Source organism: Seriola aureovittata, chromosome 21 (genome assembly GCF_021018895.1).
Source record: "Seriola aureovittata isolate HTS-2021-v1 ecotype China chromosome 21, ASM2101889v1, whole genome shotgun sequence".
NCBI lineage: Eukaryota > Metazoa > Chordata > Actinopteri > Carangiformes > Carangidae > Seriola > Seriola aureovittata.
Window position 1 is genome coordinate 12,959,769 of NC_079384.1, and position 22,633 is coordinate 12,982,401.

The 22,633-nt window shown below is 42.5% G+C and overlaps 2 protein-coding genes across 6 annotated transcripts in view; one reads left to right on the forward strand and one right to left on the reverse strand.

Moving 5' to 3' along the window:
- Positions 1-480: 480 nt before the first annotated feature.
- zranb1a (zinc finger, RAN-binding domain containing 1a) lies at positions 481-15,431 on the forward strand. The gene is made up of 10 exons (XM_056366173.1): positions 481-791; positions 1,295-2,150; positions 6,684-6,871; positions 7,612-7,765; positions 8,724-8,795; positions 9,565-9,763; positions 10,669-10,789; positions 12,698-12,827; positions 13,714-13,943; positions 14,368-15,431. The coding sequence occupies exons 2-10, from the start codon at positions 1,319-1,321 to the stop codon at positions 14,581-14,583; spliced, it is 2,142 nt and encodes a 713-aa protein (XP_056222148.1). The 5' UTR covers positions 481-791; positions 1,295-1,318; the 3' UTR covers positions 14,584-15,431.
- A 633-nt stretch (positions 15,432-16,064) lies between these two features.
- The window catches only part of LOC130162433 (C-terminal-binding protein 2), a 99,700-nt gene continuing 93,131 nt past the window's right edge, over positions 16,065-22,633 (reverse strand). For all 5 annotated transcript variants that reach the window (XM_056366169.1, XM_056366171.1, XM_056366170.1 and 2 more), the window contains 3 exons: positions 19,706-19,833; positions 19,086-19,203; positions 16,065-17,933 (listed from right to left, as the gene is read on the reverse strand). In XM_056366169.1, the coding sequence (XP_056222144.1) occupies positions 17,753-17,933; positions 19,086-19,203; positions 19,706-19,833 (427 nt within the window). In that variant the 3' untranslated portion in view covers positions 16,065-17,752. The remainder of the gene's footprint in view (positions 17,934-19,085; positions 19,204-19,705; positions 19,834-22,633) is intronic.

Below are 22,633 nucleotides of genomic sequence, written 5' to 3' on the forward strand. Positions count from 1 at the left end.
GTGGATTATCCCCTTCTCTGTACATAAAAATTGTTCCTTAGACTTGTTTAGATTCATTTGCTGTCTACAACATCTAGATTCTCGTTTTATTTATAAAAATCAAGTGACACAATTTCACCCCGCAACCACCATGAGTAATGAAGCTTTTACTGGTTCTAAAAAGCTCGGATATTTTAGAATCGTGTGGTCACCCGCCCCAGAAGTTAATGTTTTTTTTTAGCATAATATAAAAATGGCATGCTTCACAGTAGAGACTAAACATGACAGGCCCAAATCTCAGCAAATAGAAAAAGAATTGGAGCAACATAGTAAAGACCTTTTCTGCCCCTGAAAATCAGATGACCCCATTCTTTTGAACTTCTCATAAATTTTCGTTCATCAGAGGTTGTAATATTTCCGATGGGCTCTGAAGGCCCCACAGTACTGTCTTTCATCCAATCGCATTGAGCGCTGAGCCAGATGATTGGTGACGAAGGCAGGCTAGCGTTTATTTTGGCTCTGCTACTCATTTGTCTCACTGTCGCCGCCATTAAACAACACGGAGGCAATGTAAACCATGGAGTGTCGCGGATTTATACCATGATTCGAGGAGTACACAGGCTTTGCCAAGGTGTGGTTTATTCTGCGAGAGGTTAATGTGTCCATAAAGGTAAAAATGTGAGAGGCCAAAGGGGTCCAAATAACTCGGATTGGGAAAGGTTTGATAGAGCAGGAGGAGGAGGGGGGACTGGACAAGAAGGGTTTGTTGTGGTTTTCAGCAGCACTTGAGAAACGAGCGCAGCCGCAAAACGGTAAGAGTTTGGCATATTTTCTTCAAATGTTCCCGTTAATTAAATGTCCTAGGACTGTACGTTTTATGAAATGTTCGGTAATTGTTAAAATTGACGGTGGCTATGAATGCTAGCTGTGTGGTTAGCCTACCAGCTAGCAAGCTAACACTAAAGACTGAAACATTACTACATGGTAATGCAGCAAAGCCACCCGTTCAAGTGAATTAAAGCCAGGCTCTTTACCACGCATATACTGTGATCGATAATAAATAGCTGACAGGCCATTTTAGTCTTTCAATAACAATACAATACAGTCTCAGCCTGCCAGTGTCATTGAAGATGCCCGACCAGATGCAAGTTAGTTTACAAACTGCTGGAACACATACTTGGAATAACTCAGTGCAATCTCTTCACTTGATTTATGTATCTCAAGTACATAACTATTTTATCATATTTATTGACCTTCAAGATGATTCCCAAAACTTCTGTTTATGACTCACATCTGGCTACATTTATCACCACAGTGTGACCAACCAAAGCGATCCACAATGACGGAACAGAAGATCAAGTGGGCTTGTGACTACTGCACCTATGAAAACTGGCCATCTGCGGTCAAGTGCACTATGTGCCGTGCACAGAGGTCGATGGGTCCCATCATCACAGAGGAACCTTACAAGAACAGCCCTGATCTGGCTCCCAGTGTAGAGTGGGACCCTCCCAGAACTGAGAGTGGCAGCAGCCTCCTCATCTGCCCTGACTCCAGTGCTAGGCCAAGGGTTAGGTCTGCTAGCATGGCTGAGATTGCCAGTAAGTGGTCCTGCCAGATGTGCACCTACTTGAACTGGCCTCGTGCAATCCGCTGCACGCAGTGCCTGTGTCAGCGTCCGAGGACCAGCAGCCCCACTGAGTCCCCACAGACTTCAGGCTCCAACGCAGGCTGCCGTCCTGCCCTCCACTCACCTGTGGACACCTGTGAGGAGTACAATGACAGAAACAGACTCAACACGCACCAGCAGCACTGGACATGCACAGCTTGTACTTACCAGAACTGGCCCAAAACTACAAAGTGTGTGGTGTGTGACCACCCCAAGCCCAACAACCAGGAAGCTATAGAGCTGGCAGAGTCTGCGGAGCCGTCACCCTTGATCAATGAGCAGGACAGGGCTCGGTGGAGGGGCAGTTGCAGTGGAGGCCAGGGCCAAAGGAGGTCACCTCCTATGCCCAAGAGGGAAGACAATGTTAAAATGGACTTCCAGAGGATAGAGCTTGCAGCTGCAGCCATGAGCAGCAAAGAGGAGCAAGAGGTCGACTTCAAGAAGCTAAAGCAGATTAGAAACAGAATGAGGAAAACAGACTGGCTGTTCCTCAATGCATGTGCTGGTGAGTTCTTATGTCTTTGCATGTCACTCCTATGTGGGCTGAAGTGATTAAATGATTAGTTGATTTGCAGAAAATAAATCCACAGTAATTAAGATAATAGATTAATCCATTTTCACTATATCATATTATTGTAAGTGATATATTTTGGGGATGTGGACAGTTGGTTGGACAAAACAAGGAATTTAAAGACATAAGGATGATGTCATTTTTCACATAACTTAGCATTTTCAAGATAAAATTATCTGTCAATAAATTAAAAAATGATAAGTGGATTGCACAATAATGCAGATGGATGGGGCTTTAATTTTTACATTCTTTGCTTGTAGTGTGTCCCATGCATTCCTCAGTAATGATGACAAATAGTCAAAGTATTTACTGGGCTTGGATTATGTGTGAGAATACTATTGCCCTCATTCCCTCTGTGGCTCACCTGAATAGCTTTACTGGTACAAAGAATCCATACCCGTGCCCCAATTTTTTCCCTGTAAAAACATAACTATTGTCGCGCCAGTTTTTTGTTTCCTCCCATGATGTCATGCTGAGTAATGACAGAGTGAGTTGCTCCAGTCAGAGGCAACACTTTGATTGTTTTTGTCCCCAAGGCCAAACATTTAGTTTCCGCTTAGTTCTGTTTTATTACAGAGCAGATGGAGCCTCACCCTATGAAGGCCAAGGTTGCAGAGTGGTGTTATCCACTTGGTGTTTTATTAATGAATGACAAAATGTCTAATTGTTTAGATTCCAAATATTAGAGTACAATGGGAATTTTGGAAAAAGAGGGCTTGGCAAGCTCTGTGAGAAGGTTTCATTTCACCAGGTGGTGCTCTCAGGTGGAAACTCTCCACTGTAGTGAGATGATACTCATCATCAACAAAGCATAAATGATGCTGAATGGCAGCGTAATAAAGATGTGTAGCTAAATGGCTAGTGGGAATTTGATCCAACTCATCACGGAACCCCTAGCTGTCCTTGCTGTGACACTGAGAGAGAGCCTTTGAGAAACTGAGAGGGTGTGAGTGCTTCCCAGCCGGTGGGGATGAATGGGCCGTCTGGGCAGTGCAGGGCGAGTGGAGCCTGCAGACCAGAGGCTCTCCTGGCTCGCAGTCAACACACCCTGTAAACAGTGGTGCTTATGTGCTGAGGAGGGGCCCCCAGGAGGCAAAAATAGCCTTGACAAGACATGTACACCAGTCAACAAAAAAAGCAAAAAAGCATGAAGTCAGCACATGATCAGTGTCCTAATGACCTTTGCACTGGTTGCCCTTTTGAGCTTGTTGTTGAGGAACAGAAAACATTACTCTTAGGTGACAGTGGCACAGTTTCTTTTCTCACATATGTCCTACATGTACCTTTAGGCCTTTAACTGCCTTTTTGATTTTGATTCTTGCTCCTGCTGTGTCTTTGTTCATGCTATGTCAGCTGACTTGTTTTAGTTATGCTGCTTGTGCTACAGTTTGGCTCTTCAAAGTGTTTGTAGATGGAGGAAGTGCCTGAGCCAAGCAGCACATTATGACCAAGCCAAGCACTTCCTCAGGTCTCACAACTTGATCTCTCTTTGCTCTACTGTTTCCCCACATTTCTGGTTTAATGTTTTTTCAGAGCTCTGCGTTTGGGCCAAAATCAGATGATCCCATTGATTCTGCGTTCCCACCAAAGGAAGCAGACTCTGTTTGTGTAATATTGTTCTTTTGTTTTATCAAAGACTATAACTGGTGAGCCTTTAAATTGCAGATAATGCTAGTTTGTATAAACACATTATGCTCATAGTTTGATTTTGCTCGTGATGATGATGTGTGCAGTTTATGTGATTAGTGTGATTATATATAAAAAAAAAAAAAAAAAACATTGTGGATTGCCACAAGTATTGCCTTCAAGCACTCGAAATGATCCGCCACTCATAACTACAAAATCATACCTAAAATTATATCAGCTTGTAGGGTGTGGTCACAACTACTATTAACTCTTTTTTGGGCTCTAAAGTTTCGTAGTGTGTTATAATGTGATTGGTTCAAACAACCACAACAACACAAGACAAATGTTTCTCCAGCTGTTCACTATGTCATATTACAGTAGTTTATTGTGGACATGTCTGACCATGCGGTAAACTGTGTCTAATATTAGCTTGCAGTCTTTCACAACCTGCATGATGTGCAAAGGTGATTGGACAGGAAGGACAGAGACAAACTTCTGGGATCGTGACATGAGCACTGTCTTGTCGTCAACATTGTTAAACGACGAGGCGCCTTTTGGTTCAGAATTGGTCGCCTGGTGCCATTGTATGCTGTCATGCCTCATGTTTTGGATGCCCCATTTCTGACTGGACTGGTTGGCTCTTTTGAAGACTGATATTGTACAGACTGATTCCAGCATAAGAGGTTGACACTATTAATATTGTGAAGTACACATTATGTAGTAACCTTCACACAATAGCACTGTGGCAGTTAGTAAATGAGAAGTTAATGTAAAAGGAAGCAACTGCCAAACCCTCGAACAGCTTCACATGCAGTATGCCCAGGGAACCTCAAGGGGTTCTTGAAGATTAAAAAAATGGTAACAAGAAATTAATTTGTGAAATTAAATGAGACTGAGAACTGTAAATCAAACTGCGTCTTTTGAACATAACCTCCTATTTCATATTTTAAAACTTTAATTCTTTACATTTGTTGTTTTCCACTGTCCACAATTGTTCTATTTCCTTTTGGCTTTCCTTTTCTTTCTTTTATTAGATAGGATTGCATAGAGGTAGACAGGAAACAAAGATGTAGAGTGCGAGTGGTGTATTACATGCAACACAGCTCCTTGGCTGGAATTGAACCATGGAAATTTGCCATTTTGTGATTTGCACCTTAACTTTTAGGTCATCAGGATGCCGCTGCCATTTTTGTTTGGCATCTCTGGTACCAAAGGACCAAATGTGGAAAAACAAATCAGCAAGACTAGCTGACTAAATAAAAGAATCTTTTTCATTTCACCAGTGTGTTTTGGTGTAAGGCCGTCATCAGGGTGTTTTTTGCAATGTGAAATATCACATATTAGCATCACACTTAATATTGACACTTTCATAGTGAGAATGCCCTACATATGAGGAGTCTTGTTTTTTTTTATTATGACAGCTCTGACCTAAACCAAGCAAACCACCTTCAAAACAGTTCACTGTATTGTTTACTTTTTTTATACTGTGTCCAGCATGGCAGTAGCTACAATGCAGCCAAAATCATTGGGTATCTATTTATGGAAATGTCTTTGCAAAATACCACCCAGCATGTTTAAAAGGGAGACCTGCCATTCTTTGCGTGTTCAAATCAAGGTTCTCTCAAGGTAACTGTCCTCTGCCCTGCCAGAGAGAACATCCTCACATAAGGCAATATGGTCAAATTAGCCAGCGCTGCAGCGTTTACTGTGCTGCCTAGCTGCCGCTCATTTCACTCACAACAGATGTTGAGACTACAATGTCCAAAAGGGGAGGGGGGGGACGCTAATCTGCACAGGCTGTCCTCTGTCTGACACAGCTCTCTGATAGCTCTGCATTATGAGCTACACTGCTCTGTCTGTTCTGCTGTGTTGTAGCCCGACAGTGTGATAACTGTTCTCACACTGGGTTAGCTAGTGGCAACATCTAGAGGTCATCTGAACTGTGGATTGACGTCAAGAGCTGGAGCGCTCTGTTCACTCGGAATTCTTTTTACATTTAACTCTTTTCCTCTAGTTGAATTCTCCATGCAAATTCCCTCCAGATTTAAATATTAATTGGTTGTGACCGAGAACAGTATGATGAGTTAGCACAGTTTGATGGATATTTCTGTACCTCCCTCATTGAACATGGCAAGCTGTCTGTTACATCTTGTTTCTATTACAAGCAGGGACATGGAGTTGGAGCAGCTCCAAGAGCCGGTCTAATCCATTTACAAAGCAAAGGCCTCTTTTAAAAGGATTCCCATGTCTTTCTACATTAATTTATTTTCTTTGCAGATGTGTTTGAACAGAAAACACTAGTATTTGGCATCGTAGATTCACACACACTCAGTCGCCAGTGTATTAGGTACACCTAGCTAGTCTTATACAACAGCCCTGCAATAAACACTACCTGCAGGAAGGTTATGATGTTTACACAGGGGTTGAGTCATCTTTATGGTCTATTCAGAGGTTGTTATTTGTAATGCTGTTGCATGTATTGCCTTATATTGTGACACATTTCTAATATTTAATATAATAGTCTTTCCTCGTGGTTATAAATGGCGTGAATATGCCTTGTGTTGTCAGCAGCGGTTTGTGTACAGACTTGCAGTTCAAGTTGAGACAGCTGTTGAGTATGGATTGTTTTTTCTGAACACCAACTGTTCTTTGTTCCTTTAAAGATAGATTGTAAACAATATAGATGTGTGTCAACTGCGTCTGACTTCAATAGCCTGTGTTTATGAATTCCTGGAAGAGCAACTGCACCAGTATATTCAGGCCCTGATGCAGCTTTATATTCCAGTGCCAACATTTGTTTCCTATTTTCTGACCTTCCTTCCTCTCTTCCCTCTGATGCAGGCGTCGTGGAGGGAGACCTGGCGGCAGTGGAAGCCTACAAGTCGTCTGGAGGCGACATCGCCCGGCAACTCACCGCTGACGAGGTGCAGCTCCTCAACCGGTCCTCAGCGTTTGATGTGGGCTTCACCCTGGTCCATCTGGCTATTCGCTTCCAGAGGCAGGACATGTTAGCCATCCTGCTAACAGAGGTAAGAATGCTTGGTTTTACTAACCTGTGTGAACTAAAACTCTTTAAGCAAGTGGACCCAAAATGTACTGTTAGTTTATTTAACAGCTCGTGCCTCTATTAAACCTTTTCAACACACATTATAGAACACACCAAGCAGCAGAATCAGAATGCAAATTTTCATTTAAGGCTTATATGAAGACATGTATCATCTTATAGAAAAGGCATTATAAAAAAGTCTGACAATATATTTTGTCATCTACACAAGAAGTCAGAATTGCTCCTGTAATTTTGATGCTATTCTGGACTCCTCCTTGTCTCCCATGTCAGTCTATAATTGTTCTGCGCCAGAGTAGACGATATATAGCAGATGCCTGTAATGCCTATAATTACAGCGGAAGTGCACTTTGAGGATTAGGTGGAGGATTAGCCTGGCTGCAGTCCTGTCACTGGTTCCTAATGGACGTGATGCCACAGAGCTGATGTGGTTTGCAAGGAGGGCAGGCAACGATTAAGAGAGTCACAAAGGGCTGCACTGTCAAACCAGTCACTGTGTACTGCAGAATTTAATCCTTAATATACTAAATACATACAATAATGCACTTGTATATAAATAGTAATAGTGGGTGATTATTTCATATGTTCATGGTCTTGATATTCCCTTGTAATCGTGTCAACAAATGGTTTGTATATGGAAACATGGTGGTTCTCAGTTGTCATGTGGGAATGAATGAAAGTAAGTTAGATGTGTATGTCTTTAAGGTGAACCAGCAGGCAGCTAAGTGCATCCCCTCCATGGTGTGTCCCGAGCTGACGGAGCAGATCCGCAGGGAAATTGCAGCTTCACTACATCAACGCAAAGGAGACTTCGCCTGTTACTTCCTCACTGACCTGGTCACCTTCACGCTGCCTGCAGGTACCTGTGACATATTGACGATGACATAACTTCACTTGTTGGTCTTCCTTGCATATGTGTTATATAACACCACCGCTGTTTATCCCTCCATGCATTTATTTAGCTTTATTAGCCTGTGCTGCCAGGAAAAAAAAGTTTTTTTTCTCAAAATACACCACAAATTAAACAACCCCCTCCCACCCCAACAACCAGTCTGAACAATTGGTGTTGAATATCACAAGTTGTACTCGCTCTGCCAGGGAAAAATTTATTTAGCAATTTTGGATACTGTACTCATGCTTATATTTCATGCACATTTCAAGAATTTTCCTCTAAATAGTTTAAATGCGCAGCATTTCAGTGTGAGATCTTAACTGTTTTCCCCCTCACTGGAGAATTGGAAGAATGACGCTCAGCCTTATTGTGCCGCATAGCTCAGAGAAACAGCGGCTCTGTGTCCTGTCCCTGTGGCGTAATGTCTTCGCTGAAATGACATGCACTTTGCTTTTCAGAACTACCAGTTGTATTGTGATTCCAAGCTGGCAGTGCCGCTGGGATGAAAGATTATGCAGGCTTCACTGATAGATATGATTTCCCCCCCCCCCCCCCCGTACTATGCCAAATATTTCTTTGCAGACTGAATTTGGCCCGAGGCCAGCTGCAAGGCACTCTCCCTCAATTTCTGTGTGTCTCTCTCTCTTTCAGACAAAGCCAGTGCCATTCACTATTGAGCCAGAGAATGGCCACCAGTGTTCTGGCTTTGTGTGTGCACAGTTCAATACTCACACAGAAACACAACATGCTGCACAGAGCTTGTGTTTACAGTGTGCCATTGACAAAATGTCAGCCAGTGAATGTAATTGCAAAGAATATCCCCTCTGTGTGTCATTACTGTAGCATTTCTCCTGTCCTTGGTGCAGTGTACCATTAGCTTATAATGAGCATGAAAACGTAATATCTTTCCCATGTGTCTTTGCAGATATAGAGGACCTGCCGCCTGCTGTCCAAGAGAAGCTGTTTGATGAGGTGTTGGATCGGGATGTGCAGAAAGGTACCCAAGATTTATTTATGTCCGTATCTGGTATCTGCATGTGTCCCACTTCTGCATTCATGTTAGTCCAGTCGCATGTGTTCAGACATACCGGGTTTTGGATGCCTGTGATTCACGATCTGGCCGAGCTACGGAAGGAGCTTGTGTCTAAAAACCAACATCTGCTCTTGTGCTCTTCTCTTCTCCAGGCAGCTCACTGCCTCCTGCTTCATCTTCTGTCCTCTTTCTTATTAGGTTATTTGAGCTCACTGGTTTCCTCCCACACACTTAACTAGTGACACACTCCCAGGACTCTGTGTGAATGTTTGTGAACATACATTTACGTTTCTGTGTTGTACTGAAGATACAAGTGAAATCTTGTGACCTATTTAAGCCTCTATAAACTGGATTACAGAGGAGAGGTGTTCTGGGTTTTTTGGGTTTTGCATGGAAAGTAGCTGAGGAATCAGTTAAGGTGTGTTTTTAATAATATTCCAGGAGGAAAGAAAAATGTGGAAAGCAGGCTTTGCAATGCTCAATTTGTCTCCATAACAACTCGCTGCAGCAGCTGCACATCTTTAATGCTCAACACAGCATCTATGCTCCCATGCTGAGTGTTCTTGTGGATAGATTAAAGACTCTCAGTTGGTAATTTTTTTAAAATCCCCATTTAATTATGTTTGTTCTAAAAGGATAAACTTAAGAAATTATATCCTGTTCTCTCTACTTTTTAGTGCAGAGTATGACATACCCACAATGCATTTCGTCTTGTTTGTCTTACTGTGTATAGAGTTGGAAGAGGAATCTCCTGTCATCAACTGGTCTTTGGAGCTGGGCACGCGCCTGGACAGTCGCCTGTATGCCTTATGGAACCGCACGGCCGGAGACTGTCTGTTGGACTCTGTTCTGCAGGCCACCTGGGGCATCTATGACAAGGACTCTGTCCTCCGCAAGACCCTCCATGACAGCCTGCATGACTGCTCCCATTGGTGAGACACCCATCTCTGATCAGAGTCCCAATGGTCACATAAATCCAGGAAGCTGCTTTTTTTTTTTTTTTTTTTTTAATGTTTGAAATATGATGCAATATGCCACAAATCCAAAGGCTTGTTAATGGTACTCTTACAGAAATCTGACACAATTAGACTTTTTTTCTTGACCCAATATTATCTGAATGAACTGACTTGTATTATTACAATGAAGGATTTCTGAAATATGAAACTTGACACCTGAAAATCTCCTCAACTTTGCAGGCTCGATTGCATATTCAAAAAGAGCTTTGTGTCGTCAGCATAAAAGCAAAGATTTTCAAAGGAAATAAAGCCCGAGTGAGACCGAGGTGAAAGTTGCAACTTGCCCCAAACAAGATTTGACACATTAAAAAAAAAAACATAAAAGTAACTCCTTCACAAAGATGTTGCCTTTATGTAAAGGTGAACATAGGTTAAGGACATCACTAAATACTCATGAGTGAAATTTGAGAAAAGTGAAGGTTGCTGCCAGTGGACAGCCACGTCATGCTGCCAGTTATGTTGTTGGAGTTTGACCTGCAGGCTATAGAAGCATTTCCTCATGATATTTACATAACTTCTCTCATACATTCAAATACAGTAGGTTTGATTACTTAGTAAAAGTAAGAGATGAAAGAGATGTTCTCCTTTTCAATGTGCGTTGCAGTGGGTATGTGGATGATTTCGATCAATATGCATGACTAGGTTTATTTTTATCTTCTTAAAAAGAGCCTGATATAGTTATTTAGAAGAAGTTAAGTAAAAAGGTAAATAAAGTGCTGTGTACCACTACAGTAGTAATACTATAGAAGCAGGGTGACATAAACCCAACATTTGATTGAAATGAACTTTAAAAATAGTCTAAAATGTAACTTTTGTTTTAGGTTTTACACACGCTGGAAGGAGTGGGAGTCGTGGTACTCGCAGAGCTTCGGTTTGCATTTCTCCCTGAGAGAGGAACAGTGGCAGGAGGATTGGGCGTTCATCCTGTCTTTGGCCAGCCAGGTAATTATGAGGTTCCTTCTGGTTTACTCACTTCCTCCCCCAGTCCACTATCAATCGAAAGACAGAAAACTGGCTCAGTATGGTGTGGCCGGTCTGTTAAAGTGTGTTAGAGGATAGAGGTTGGAAAATACAGCATGTAAATTGACGTGTTCTCACAGACAAAATGGCAGGTTTCATTTATTTTTCATGCTTGGAAATTCAAATGTGATTTTAACAATAGAAATGACACCATGGTAATTATTTGACTGTAACTTGATTTAAAAGATCATTAAACTGCCGGGTCCACATTTACACATGCAGGAACTTCACTTCCTCATTTTTGGCACCAAAAGAACAAATTGTAAACTGTCTCCTTGTTTGGTTTTCATCAACATACCAAGATAAAAAAGATAAAAGCAGTCTGCAGATTTTTCTTGTAAACAAGCACGGTTATGTATATTTACATTTAGTGACTCACTAAAACATTGTGTCCGTCCTTCAGGCCTAATACACACGTTTAATTCATTTTCTTCCTCATGAATCATTTATGAAGCAGATATTTTTTTCCATTATTCTATATTTCCTTATACACTTGCATTGTTTGCATTGGTCAGTAGATCGGTGAAATAGCTTGGCTGGCATGCACTACACATTTGCATTATATTATGTGTGTGTATTCTTAGAGCAGGAAATGCAAATAAAACAGGGATCTGCTTATAGCACCACAGGAAATTTTAAAACTCCCCAGGGTGCCTTTTTACTGTGCAATAAATTCATAGTAGTAATGATTTGTGTTTTTGAGTTCAAGTTAGGTATTTTTTTATGTTTCCATCATGTCTTTTCACTGCGATTTGCATGAGCCACAATCTTATAGTGGCTGTCATAAAAATGTAATTTAATGGACAAACCTCCAGTTACAGTCGAGTGTTTAAAAAAAAAAACATAAAATCCAATTTGATTTGGAACAAAATGAATACCTAAGCGATTGATGGAGAGACAGCACTGTGTGGTTTAAAAAGTCTGAATATGGAAACTAACTTTTAACTGCACTGATCCTCCACCGTCAGCGTGCTCACTCATTCATAAATGCACTAAAAGGTGAAAGCAATTTAGCACTCAGTGTGTATCAGCACTGTCTTATCTTAATGCTTTTGGAGTGCTGCTCATCAACGTTCATGTAAGACAGTGAAGTGAATTGCAATGGGGCTGAAGGGGAGACGGTCGAGAGAGCGGCACTGTGGAAGGTGGGGCGTGTGTGAATGACAGGGAGGAGTTATTACAGATACCCTAAGATGGAGTTGCAGATTGACAGACAGCTCATCTGCTTGGCTGGCACGCCTGCTGAAGCAGCACTCCTTCCCAACATGTGACCTTGGGATTACAGGCATTTAGCACAGAGAGCCACTCCACCAGCAGTATAAACAAACACAGCAAAAGCTACCATGTGATAACCTCATCTGAGGCTTTGGCAGTGACGGAGAGATGAGAGCCAAAGGATAAGATCAGCTTTTACATATCCCATCCCTTAAGTGTGGATGACTTTGAAGCCCCCTTTTTAACATGAAATGTCATTGTAGCTGTAGTATATTTAAAAGCAGTTATGTAATCTGCTTTCTGCTTATTCAGATGGTACAACTGAGAGATGAGAGATGAGAAGGAGAAGGAGAAGGAGAGAGGGAGAGGGAGAGGGAGGATGGCATGTAGACGCACTCAGAGCTGCAGCATTTCAGGTTCACACTGTACAGGACACTCTGTTTTGCAATATGATCACAGTGCTTTGCATTCTCAGCCCTCTTCACTATTTTTAGTCATATTTATATTGAATGTACAACTGGGGGAAGTTTATATGATGACAACTACTGTATGATGATGTGTGTGTGTGTGTGTTTTTTATTTTTTTTTTGTGTCTCTTTTTCCCTCCCCACTCAGCCCGGGGCCAGCCTGGAGCAGACCCACATTTTTGTTCTCGCACACATTCTTCGCAGACCCATCATAGTCTACGGAGTGAAATACTACAAAAGTTTCCGTGGGGAAACGTTAGGATACACTCGTTTTCAAGGTGAGACGGCATTTGCAGAAACCTGGAAGATCTTAATAGAACATTACACAAGAACAATTATATAAGACATATTTTCCTTTTTGAGTGATTCTTTAAAGCACATTCCTCCTGTGGCATCTTATCATGCAGGTAGTTTTGGTTTTATTTACTGTTCACAAACCTCAATAGGAGCTGTTTCGCTGGAGCCACTTTCTCCTGAAGAAATAGTCCCTATGAAAGAACTTTTTGTAGTTTTTCTGAGCTGTCGGCCCTGCAAAAGAAAATCCAGTCACCTCTATTGTATTAGAGTGGAGGCAGACATCTTATCCACTCTGAAAAACCTGGGAAAATAAAACCAAAATTGTGTGTATGGCTTCAGGTCACCAAATTACCTATTTAGGATGAACTGACCTTTTTAAGTTGCTTGGGCTCACTTTGTGGACTGTGCATTGATTCTACCTCGAGGTGTGTACAACACCTGACTCAGTACATGAGTGCAGTCTGACAGGTTATTAATTGGGGAGGAACTGGAGCCACAGCTTTAGTCTATGTTGTGTGTCTGCTGATTGGTAGTGTGTATTTGGAGCAGCAAGTGTTAAGGCAGGAGTCAGAGCGGAGAGGGGAGGGGAGGGTGTGCTCCTGAAGAAGCAGGGCACCAGGCTGCACCACTGAGCTGCTCTCTGCTCACAATGACCCAGTTGTTTCCAGTCAGCTGAAACGCAGCCACTTCTGATGTCAGGTCAGATCTGAGTTGGTGCTTGGCCCCAACTGACATTCACACACGGTGCAATTTCAGCGTACAGCTGCAGGGCCTGTCCCTTCCAGGTGGCTCCAGTGTCGTGGCTTCCGTTAGCTCCCAGCTGGTCTGACTTGCTGTGTGTGTGTGTGTGTGTGTGTGTGTGTTCAGGTGTGTACCTGCCTCTGTTATGGGAGCAAAGTTTCTGCTGGAAGAGCCCCATCGCCCTGGGCTACACGCGGGGCCACTTCTCGGCCCTGGTGGCCATGGAGAACGATGGCTACGACAATCGCGGTGCGGGCGCCAACCTCAATACTGACGATGATGTCACTGTCACTTTCTTGCCACTGGTGGACAGCGAGAGGAAGCTGCTGCACATTCACTTCCTGTCTGCACAAGAGGTATGGTCTGATGAACAGCTGGAGATAGTTTTCTATTTTCTGTGAATTTATATTGATATTTATTATTAAAATCAGGGTGAAATTGAACTTAAATTTACTTGCATGCTAACAGGAACTCGTTCATTTTACGCATAACTGTTACCAGAATAGTTTGAGCTTACAATTGGTGTGTTTGTGTAGCAGAAAACTTAACATACCTGGAGACATAAAATCATATTAAACAAATATGCTAATTTTACAAAAATCTGGGTACATTTTGAAGGAAACATGAAAACGATGAAGCTTATGTGCAGCTTATGGTGTCAGGTTACCACAAATTGCTTCCAGCATGCAGCCGTGAATTGGTTGTGTAGGTTTGTGAAGCATGACTGTGGTCACCAGTAGTTTTCACGTCTTAAATATTCCCCGTTTGTCTGGGACTCAGATGGGCAACGAGGAGCAGCAAGAAAAGCTGCTGCGGGAATGGCTGGACTGCTGCGTGACAGAAGGAGGAATGCTGGCAGCCATGCAGAAGAGCTCTCGCCGCCGCAACCACCCCCTGGTCACCCAGATGGTGGAGAAGTGGTTGGACAGATACCGCCAGATCCGCCCCTGTGCCTCTCTCTCCGACGGCGAGGAAGAGGAGGACGAAGACGAGTGAGTGAGGGGGATGTTAAGAAGAGAGTGCAAGCTCTTAAATGTTGAGACTGGACACTGTAGGCTCTGGGAGAGAACCTTACTATCTACATTTCTTTCTTTTTTTTTTTTTTCTTTCTCCAAAATGTAAATCTTTAACTTGTAATAATGCATGTGTTCTGTGAGCTCTGTGATAGAAAAAAAAAAAAAAAGAAACCAGCACCAACAAACAGAATCCTGATTACTGCTCCTTTTGAAAGCACATCAAGTCCACTTAGTTTGCCTTCCTATACTCAGATGTCTCCTCATTTGTTATTAAAGTAATTATCTCGACCTGAGAGAAATACTAGGACATATAGGAAAATATACTGTATTTAAGGAAATCCCGAAGCTGCACTAGATGAGAAATTTCATTTACAGAATTGCCTGACAGAAATTTTGCTTACAACTGAGAGGATGCCAATCCTTGTGTGTATGTTTAAAATTTAAAGAGCACCTGTTTTTCCTGATTGCTGATCCCTCTGCACACCCCTTCTGATGTTGGATTTATTTATTTGTCTTGGACAGTTAGCGCACGGAGGCGATACCTTTTTTTTTTTTTTCTTTTCTTTTTTTTTCTGCCCCGTTTTATCTGTGTTTTGTTTGATCCACTCAAGTCTTGAAGTATTTTATTTTGCACAGATAAAAACCTACATTCTGTGAGGGGAGGGGGGGAAAAAATGACGTACAAGTTTACTGACATTTTTATGTGTGATTTAGTAGCTCATGTTGATGTTAAGAGTGGGTGGTGGTGACGCTGGTGGGGAAAAGTGAAAACCAAACACTCTGCCTCTTTCTATGGAGTGCATTAATATTAAATTTGACTCACTTGCATCCTCTTCGTTGCCATTTGTATTTGTTTTCAAATTTGTCATTCTTGTGATGTCTGAGAAATAATTTCCCCTCTTGCTACAAGCTAAAATAACTCAAAACTCACTGGGTGACGGTGCACTGGAACATATCTAAATATAGTCCCTCTGAAGTGCAAAGTTGAAGTCTGTCTAAAAGGAGCAACACATTGTTTTGCAAGAATCACCCTCTTGGGGGGCCCCAAGAGGGTGATTCTTGGATGGATGAGTCAAAACCTCAACACAAAATTACTTCCTCCATTTTAACTAAGATCAAAGGAACATATGACAAGAAAACACCCAGACAGTTCACAAGAGTCAATCTTTTTCTTCACAGATTCAAAGTTGTAGAAGTAAATAATATTTTCCTCATTCAGGCCTGAATTACTAGAACTACAGTGGCAACAAACGGTATCAAAGTTAATCGTATCACCTTTTTAGAGTCTGCATAATGTAGTTTTCATCAGGACTTGTTGACACTTTAGCGCCCCCCTGTGACATAAGATAAAACTGAGGTTTGACACAGATCATGCAGGATTACAGTAAAGTCATCAGAAAATGAACATATAGCGCTGATGACACAGACTGTTGGTCAAATCAAGCAGTCGGTACAGACAGCTGGTTCTCAGAATCGTATCTTTTTATTTGAACTGCACTGAATGCTAAATGTTCACCTTGTACAAGAAACAAATACAAATACTCACACTAAAAACAAAAACATACTGCTGGCTGCCTCTTCTGCTATTGTTGGGACACTAAGTAGGAGTTTCTGCTATTGCTCTTACAGAGTACAGGATGCCCCAAAGAACCTGGCCTTCAATAGAACAAAGAAAATATAAGAAGGAGGAGAAGAGAGAGGGTGGATCACATAGGACTATGGTTATAGGAACATTTAACTAGGCAATACAAATCTAACAGGACTCTTCAAAACTCTTTAACACCAAAAACGTGGGATGCGCCTTGTATATAAAAATACCACAATGGATAGGATGAGGGAGGAGAGAAAATATCCAGACTAATCTGGTTAGTCTTATCTTTTTTTTTTTTTTTCCTCAAAGACAAAATTCTGGGAATAAACAATATCTGCAAAAAAGTGTTTTCCTGAGTCATTAAGAAATGAAGTTTGATTTAACCCTTTCCTGTCTTCAGAGTGTGAAATGTGCTCAAAGAAGGGAGGGAGTTGCCGTCCGTATGCCGCAGAGATTAGATCGGTTGTCCGTCAGGCTGTCATCAGAAATGTCCCGTTTGTCAGCACAGAAGAATCATCACAGTCACAGCGTCCTCCTTATTTCAGTGACTGTGGTACGTTCTCTTCCTCGCAGCCCACACTCACACGGACACATACAAAGAAAAGTCAAATACTTCGCTGGCAGCTCCCTCTGACTTCACATGGTTAAAATTCAGCTACAATCAAATGTATAAAGTGAATGTGTTATTTAGTGTTTTACCACTGACAGCTTCAAAAAAAAAAAAAAAAGAGCAACCTTGTCACAAGTGAAGAAATCCCTTCACACTATGTAGAAGTGCCCCCGAGTGGTGAAAACATGTAACTGCAGCCGTGACAGCTGTCGTTACGTATTATTGCCAGGAAAGGGTTAAAACCCACTCTAGATTACTATAACTGATGAGCAATCTTTTCCTTTTGTTTGACGAATGATAAATATATTTAATTCAATAATCCATTTTTAGTCATTCACACTAAAGATTGAAAGAAAAAAAAATTCTCTTCTGAGGCATAATGAGGGGCCTAAACAACACACATTAGTTACATAAGGAGGGTTGGAGCTGGGTGGAGGAGAGGTGGGGAGGATCAGGAGGGGAGGAAAGAAGGGGAGGGGCGGGATAAGGTCCAGTAGCACATGATGCCAAAGTTTTTTTCTCTTGTTCTCCTGTTGGTGAGTTGAGATGTAGGCCTACGTTTCCCATGAGCTCTGAGGTGTAAGGAGGGAGGGACGGGACAGAGTCTCATCAGGTTATCCCGGAGCGCTAAAAACACTGGACTCTGTGTCCACAATCATAGGCATGTCCCGAAGAAAAAACAAAAAAAAAAAAAAAAAACATCATCATCATCAAAGAGTAAAGTCGGTACTGAACCCAAAGAGACAGAGAGAGTAAAAACTAAAACGTTAAAAGTACAAATTCCTCGGAACACTTCCTTTGTTCCCAGTTGCTGACTGATTTTAACAGGCAGCCGCTTGTGTTGTTTCACTGTCTCTTGGTCCCAGTTGGTCGGTTGCTTTGTGATTGGTTGTTTTCTGAGTGTCGACAGGTCGGATGAGATGTTCGCCATTTGTATCCCTTCTGCTGCTATTGCTCGGTGAGGTGCTCTCTGGTCTCGCCGTGTTTGGAGGGCTGGTTGGGCGACGGGGCCTGGGAGGGGTGTGTACCAGAGGGCAGGGTGTGGGCGATGGGCACCCCGCCTGGGACCATACCCTCTAGCGCCCCAGGGATGCCACCCGGAGCCACTCCAACCACACCTGGCGGGTATCTGGCGAAGGAGGGAGGTCAGAGGTTAGTGTTGCAGACAGAGTGATTCCCAGAGCGAGAGTAGTGTCACAGCACCAGCCTACATTCCCAACACAGTGAAAAACAGGATTCTCCAAACATTCCTGACATCTAGTGACACTACTGGCTCCTTTCCACCACAGGAACTTTGTAAGGACACTGCGTTTCAGCTGTTCAAAGTTCCTGCTCTCAAGGTCGTACTTCCCGATAGTTAAGGAAGGACTCGAATTCTTAATTACTTTGCTTGAAATTAATTAATTATAAAAACTTTTTTGCAACCACAAAATTGTATCTAAAGCAAAATATTTTTATACCAGATTCAGTTTTTGGGTCTATTTGTTGGGAAAAGAGCCATTACATCAGAATATCCTGGCCAGAAAACTGGGGGAAAAAACAAATCACACCATTCAACCAGAGAAGAAGAAAAGGACGATACAGTTTCATCCAACAGAACTTGCCCCAAAAAGCCATAAGAGGGAAACCATAAAGCATGACTCCATCCATCAAACTGCATGTGAATGGCTTCAGGTCATGCTTACTGGGGACATTCAAAACCCACATTCGCTTCCATCCATCTCTACTCTGTGTTCAGTCAAACAGGTGAGTGCTTGGGGGGGGGGGTTATAGAGGGGACACACATCAGGTGAGCTTGAGGGGAGAGGGGGTTCTTATCCGGGACCTCCAGAGAAAGAGGCTGTCGGCCCGGATGGTCGTATTTACCTGCTCCTGATCTAGGCATTAATTTTGTCTTGGGGGATGCCGGTTGTTACGGCCGGAAGAGTTTGGTTCAGTTGGCTGCGTGAAAGAAGCACATGGAGGTGGACATGCTGAGATCAGGAAGGGCCCAGAGTGGGACATGGTGGACAGAGAGTCACCTTTCTATTACTACAGAGGGCAGTTAGTGAAGGGGGGCGGGGACTAGGATCTATGACAGAGTGGTGACTTCAACGATTGAAATATATGTTAGAAAACAGTTTATGACAAAGCGCCTACATGAGTATAATACACATAGGTAAACAATTAATTTGCTGCTGATGTAATAAAGAAAATCCTTTAAAAAAAATCACGCAGGTCAGCTTTAAACTAAATGTCTCTGAAACAGGAAGAGCTTGCTGTCTGCGTGTTCAGTTCCTACCTGTAGGCGGCGCCGTTGAGCTCAGGGTGAACACCTGGTTGATCCATAACCGCCCACGGTGCCGTGGTGACAAAGAACTCCTTGTTGACGCAGTTTCTTAGGCTGTCTGGGATGCGGCCTGTCACATGAGGTGAAAACACACACACAAACAAACACACGCACACACGTGCGTTAAAAGGCAGTGTTGCTCACCAGCATTAAATCACAAACCGTAAAAGGGCACGACTTTGTTACAGGAGATGAGCGACCAGACGCTGTTAAAGTGTTAATGAGTTCAGGCTGACAAACATATCAGGCTTAGATATGCAAATGCAAATTAAGAACATTTAACAATGTGGATGTTTTGTGAGAGGCCAGCGCCCAGGCTCCGCTCCGCTCAGCTCTGCTCTGTGTCAGGAAGCTAACGATGACATCTATTAAGATGTCCAGATTTAATAAAGGCTGCTCGGGGCCTATCGAGGTGGAAATGTGACATCTGGGTTAGAAAGCTGTGCAACAGGTCACATAGTAGACTGGGGCTTTAGCATGGGGGGGTTGGGAGAATGAAGCGGTGGAGGATAGGAAAAGAAGGTTGTGATGCTGAGCGGACAAATTTTAAATGTGTTCATGTGGCTGCGTACCGGTGATGGCTCTTCGGATCTCGGTGGCCGCCGCCTCTCTCATCTCCAGAGACGCCTGCTCGCTGTACCAGGCTGTGTGTGGTGTGCATATCAGGTTCGGAGCGTCTTTCAGTGGGCCCTGAGCAAAGCTATTAACACACATACACAGAGAAATAAATGTAGAGAATGTAAAGTGATAACGGCGAGGTCAGGTCAGATCTGAGATGGTGACAGCGACACTGGATATCTGTCCCCTAAGCCCTGTCACACCTGCTTCTGCATGGCCAAAGGTTGGTGCATTTAAATACTGCTGAGGGTATTTCTTTGTTTTCTGTGTGAGACTAAAATACAGCAGATGTTATTTATTATTGGTGCAATTATAAAGCCCAGGAGAAAATGTCAGCCACAATTTTCTTCCTCTTTCTCCAAAACTCCCTTACTCTCATCTCCTCCCTCTCATGTGGCTCTGAAAAACAGATCAGGTCCAACACTCCCTCCCCCTCCTCCTCTATCCTTGCAACACCCTGCCTGATTGCGTGTGTGTGTGTGTGTGTGTGTGTGTGTGTGTGTAATGCCTCAGCAGTGCCCTAAATCAGCATTGTGTCGTGTGGGAGGGCCAAAGTTATGAAACACTCCCCTGTTGACATATTGGGTCAGTGGAGCATGAGTTTGGGCTGAGTTTTCAGTCTTCGCAAGCAGCCAGTCAGCTGACCAGCCAGCCATAAATAAGCAGCCTCCAAACTCTCCCCGACTGCCCCTGATGCGTGAACGACACATCAACACCAGTTACCCTCTGAGATGGGGAACATGGTTCTTAGAAAGGTGGAAAAGTGGGAGGCGTGTCAGGCTGTTTGTCCTCTGGTGAGAGCAGGAGTGGAAATAGAAATGGAGTTCATGGTTCAGGCACCAGTGTCACCACTAGGAAATCATTCTTACAGATGTATGAATTATTTTGGGGACTGGACTGTAAGTTTTGTGTATTTTCGTCCTTTGTAATTATACATTATTTTGTAAAAGTAAATAAGCATAAACATTTTTAAACATAATACTGTTAAAATATTTGGGTTTTTTGAGGATTTTCTTCTAACTCTTTAAATATTTTTTTAAACAGAATCCACTTCCATGATTAAATGACTACAAAATTTATAATGAATAAATATTGCTGATGATAAATGCCTGCGGTTTTACAGCAGAACTTCCACTCCAATGCTTTAGCTTGTTATGGGCTAAAATTTGAAATACAAATACAAATGTAATAATCATTTACGTGTGAAGATGATGTGCAGAAATTCTTTTAGAATTTGAACAAATTACAGAGGAATGCTAATTTTTTGTTAGTTCTGTTAGCTGTTATGATAGAGGTGAGTCTGGGCTTTAGGGTGTAAAAGAAGAAACGATACACTCAGCACACTCAACCATCCGCCAGCAGCTCTAACTGTATTTAGTTTCCCAAGACGTGGGAATAAAACGAGCTCTCTCCACTTCCTGAATTCCATTACCTGCAGGGCCCTGAAGGAGGCTTTTAGAAGAGTATGAGGTAACTTTAACTCGTCATATGTCTGCAATTGTTTCTGCTTTCAGCTGTTTAAGGCTCTCCACCTTTATGTCCAATTTATCACTTTCTTTTTCTTCCTGCACACCTATGGAGGTAGATTTGTTACAATATTATTTGTGTGAACAGATTGACAATCCATGCCTGTCAGTATATGTTCATTATATATATGTAAATACTGATAGACATGTATGGTTCAATTTAATGAGAAATTATGAAAAGAATGATGTGAAAATGTATGGAATTTTAATGAGCATGCTATTTTAATGAAGTTGCATTTTACTATGAGTATTTCATATATGTTATAAACTTATATCTTCATATATCCAGAGGATGTAGATATTTCATATAATAATATGTCATATATATATATATATATATATATATATATATATATATATATATATATATATATATGTCATAAGTCATAGTATAGTAAGTCATAACAACATCATAGTATAGCAAGGCTAAAAAAGGACATAGTATAATAAGGCATACAAAACTCATAGTATAGTATGGCATAAAATGTCATAGTATAGTAAGGCATAAAAAGTCATAGTTGTCATGATCTTCACTGAAGGACTGTGTTTGGATTTTTGTTATCAATGTTTGAACACTTTTAGGACCTTATGTTTGGACTTTCATTTGGACTTAAGGTTTTTTTCCTGTTTTATTTTGAAACTACTCACCTCGTGTTTCTTGTGGTTATTTTACTTTCTGTCTTTGTCCTGTTTCCCTTTTTTGTGATTGTCAGCCCCGCCCTAATGTGTTTCACCTGTGTTCTATCACCCTTGCCATCCTTGTTTCTATCTAGTCCTGTTTCACTATGAGTTTCCCTAGTTTCTCTGTTCCTGAACCCCAGCTCCAACCAGTCCACATTGGTTCCTTGTTCCTGTCGGGAGTCCAATCAACACCAGCACCTGGTTTCCAGTCAGTGGCTCAGCTGCCTCCTGTTCCACATCTCTTGTTGGTGGTCCGGACAACCTCAGCTCCTGATCAGTCAGTGATCTGTCCTACATCATCTCCTGGTCACCAGTCGTCAATCCAGCCATCTCCTGTTCCTGATCTACTGTTGGTGGTCTGGCCACCTCCTGCTCTTGATCCCCAGTCACCTGTTCGCCGGCCTCCTGCTCGCCCTCCAGAAGGATTCTGCCTGCAACGTTGGCCTCCTGCTCGCCCTCCAGAAAGACCCAGTCTTCGCCGTCGCCCTCAAGCTCTACATCCAGAAAGACAGAGTCTTCACCGATGTCCTCCAGAGCAGATCCATTCATCTGTCTGGCCTCCTGGCCATTCTACCAAGCTTCCCAGTCTGTGCGTCCAGCCTCCAGGCCATCCTTGCAAGCAGCCCAGTCTGTTTGCCTGGGCTCCGTCCTTTGCCCCATTCCTCGGCCCATGTT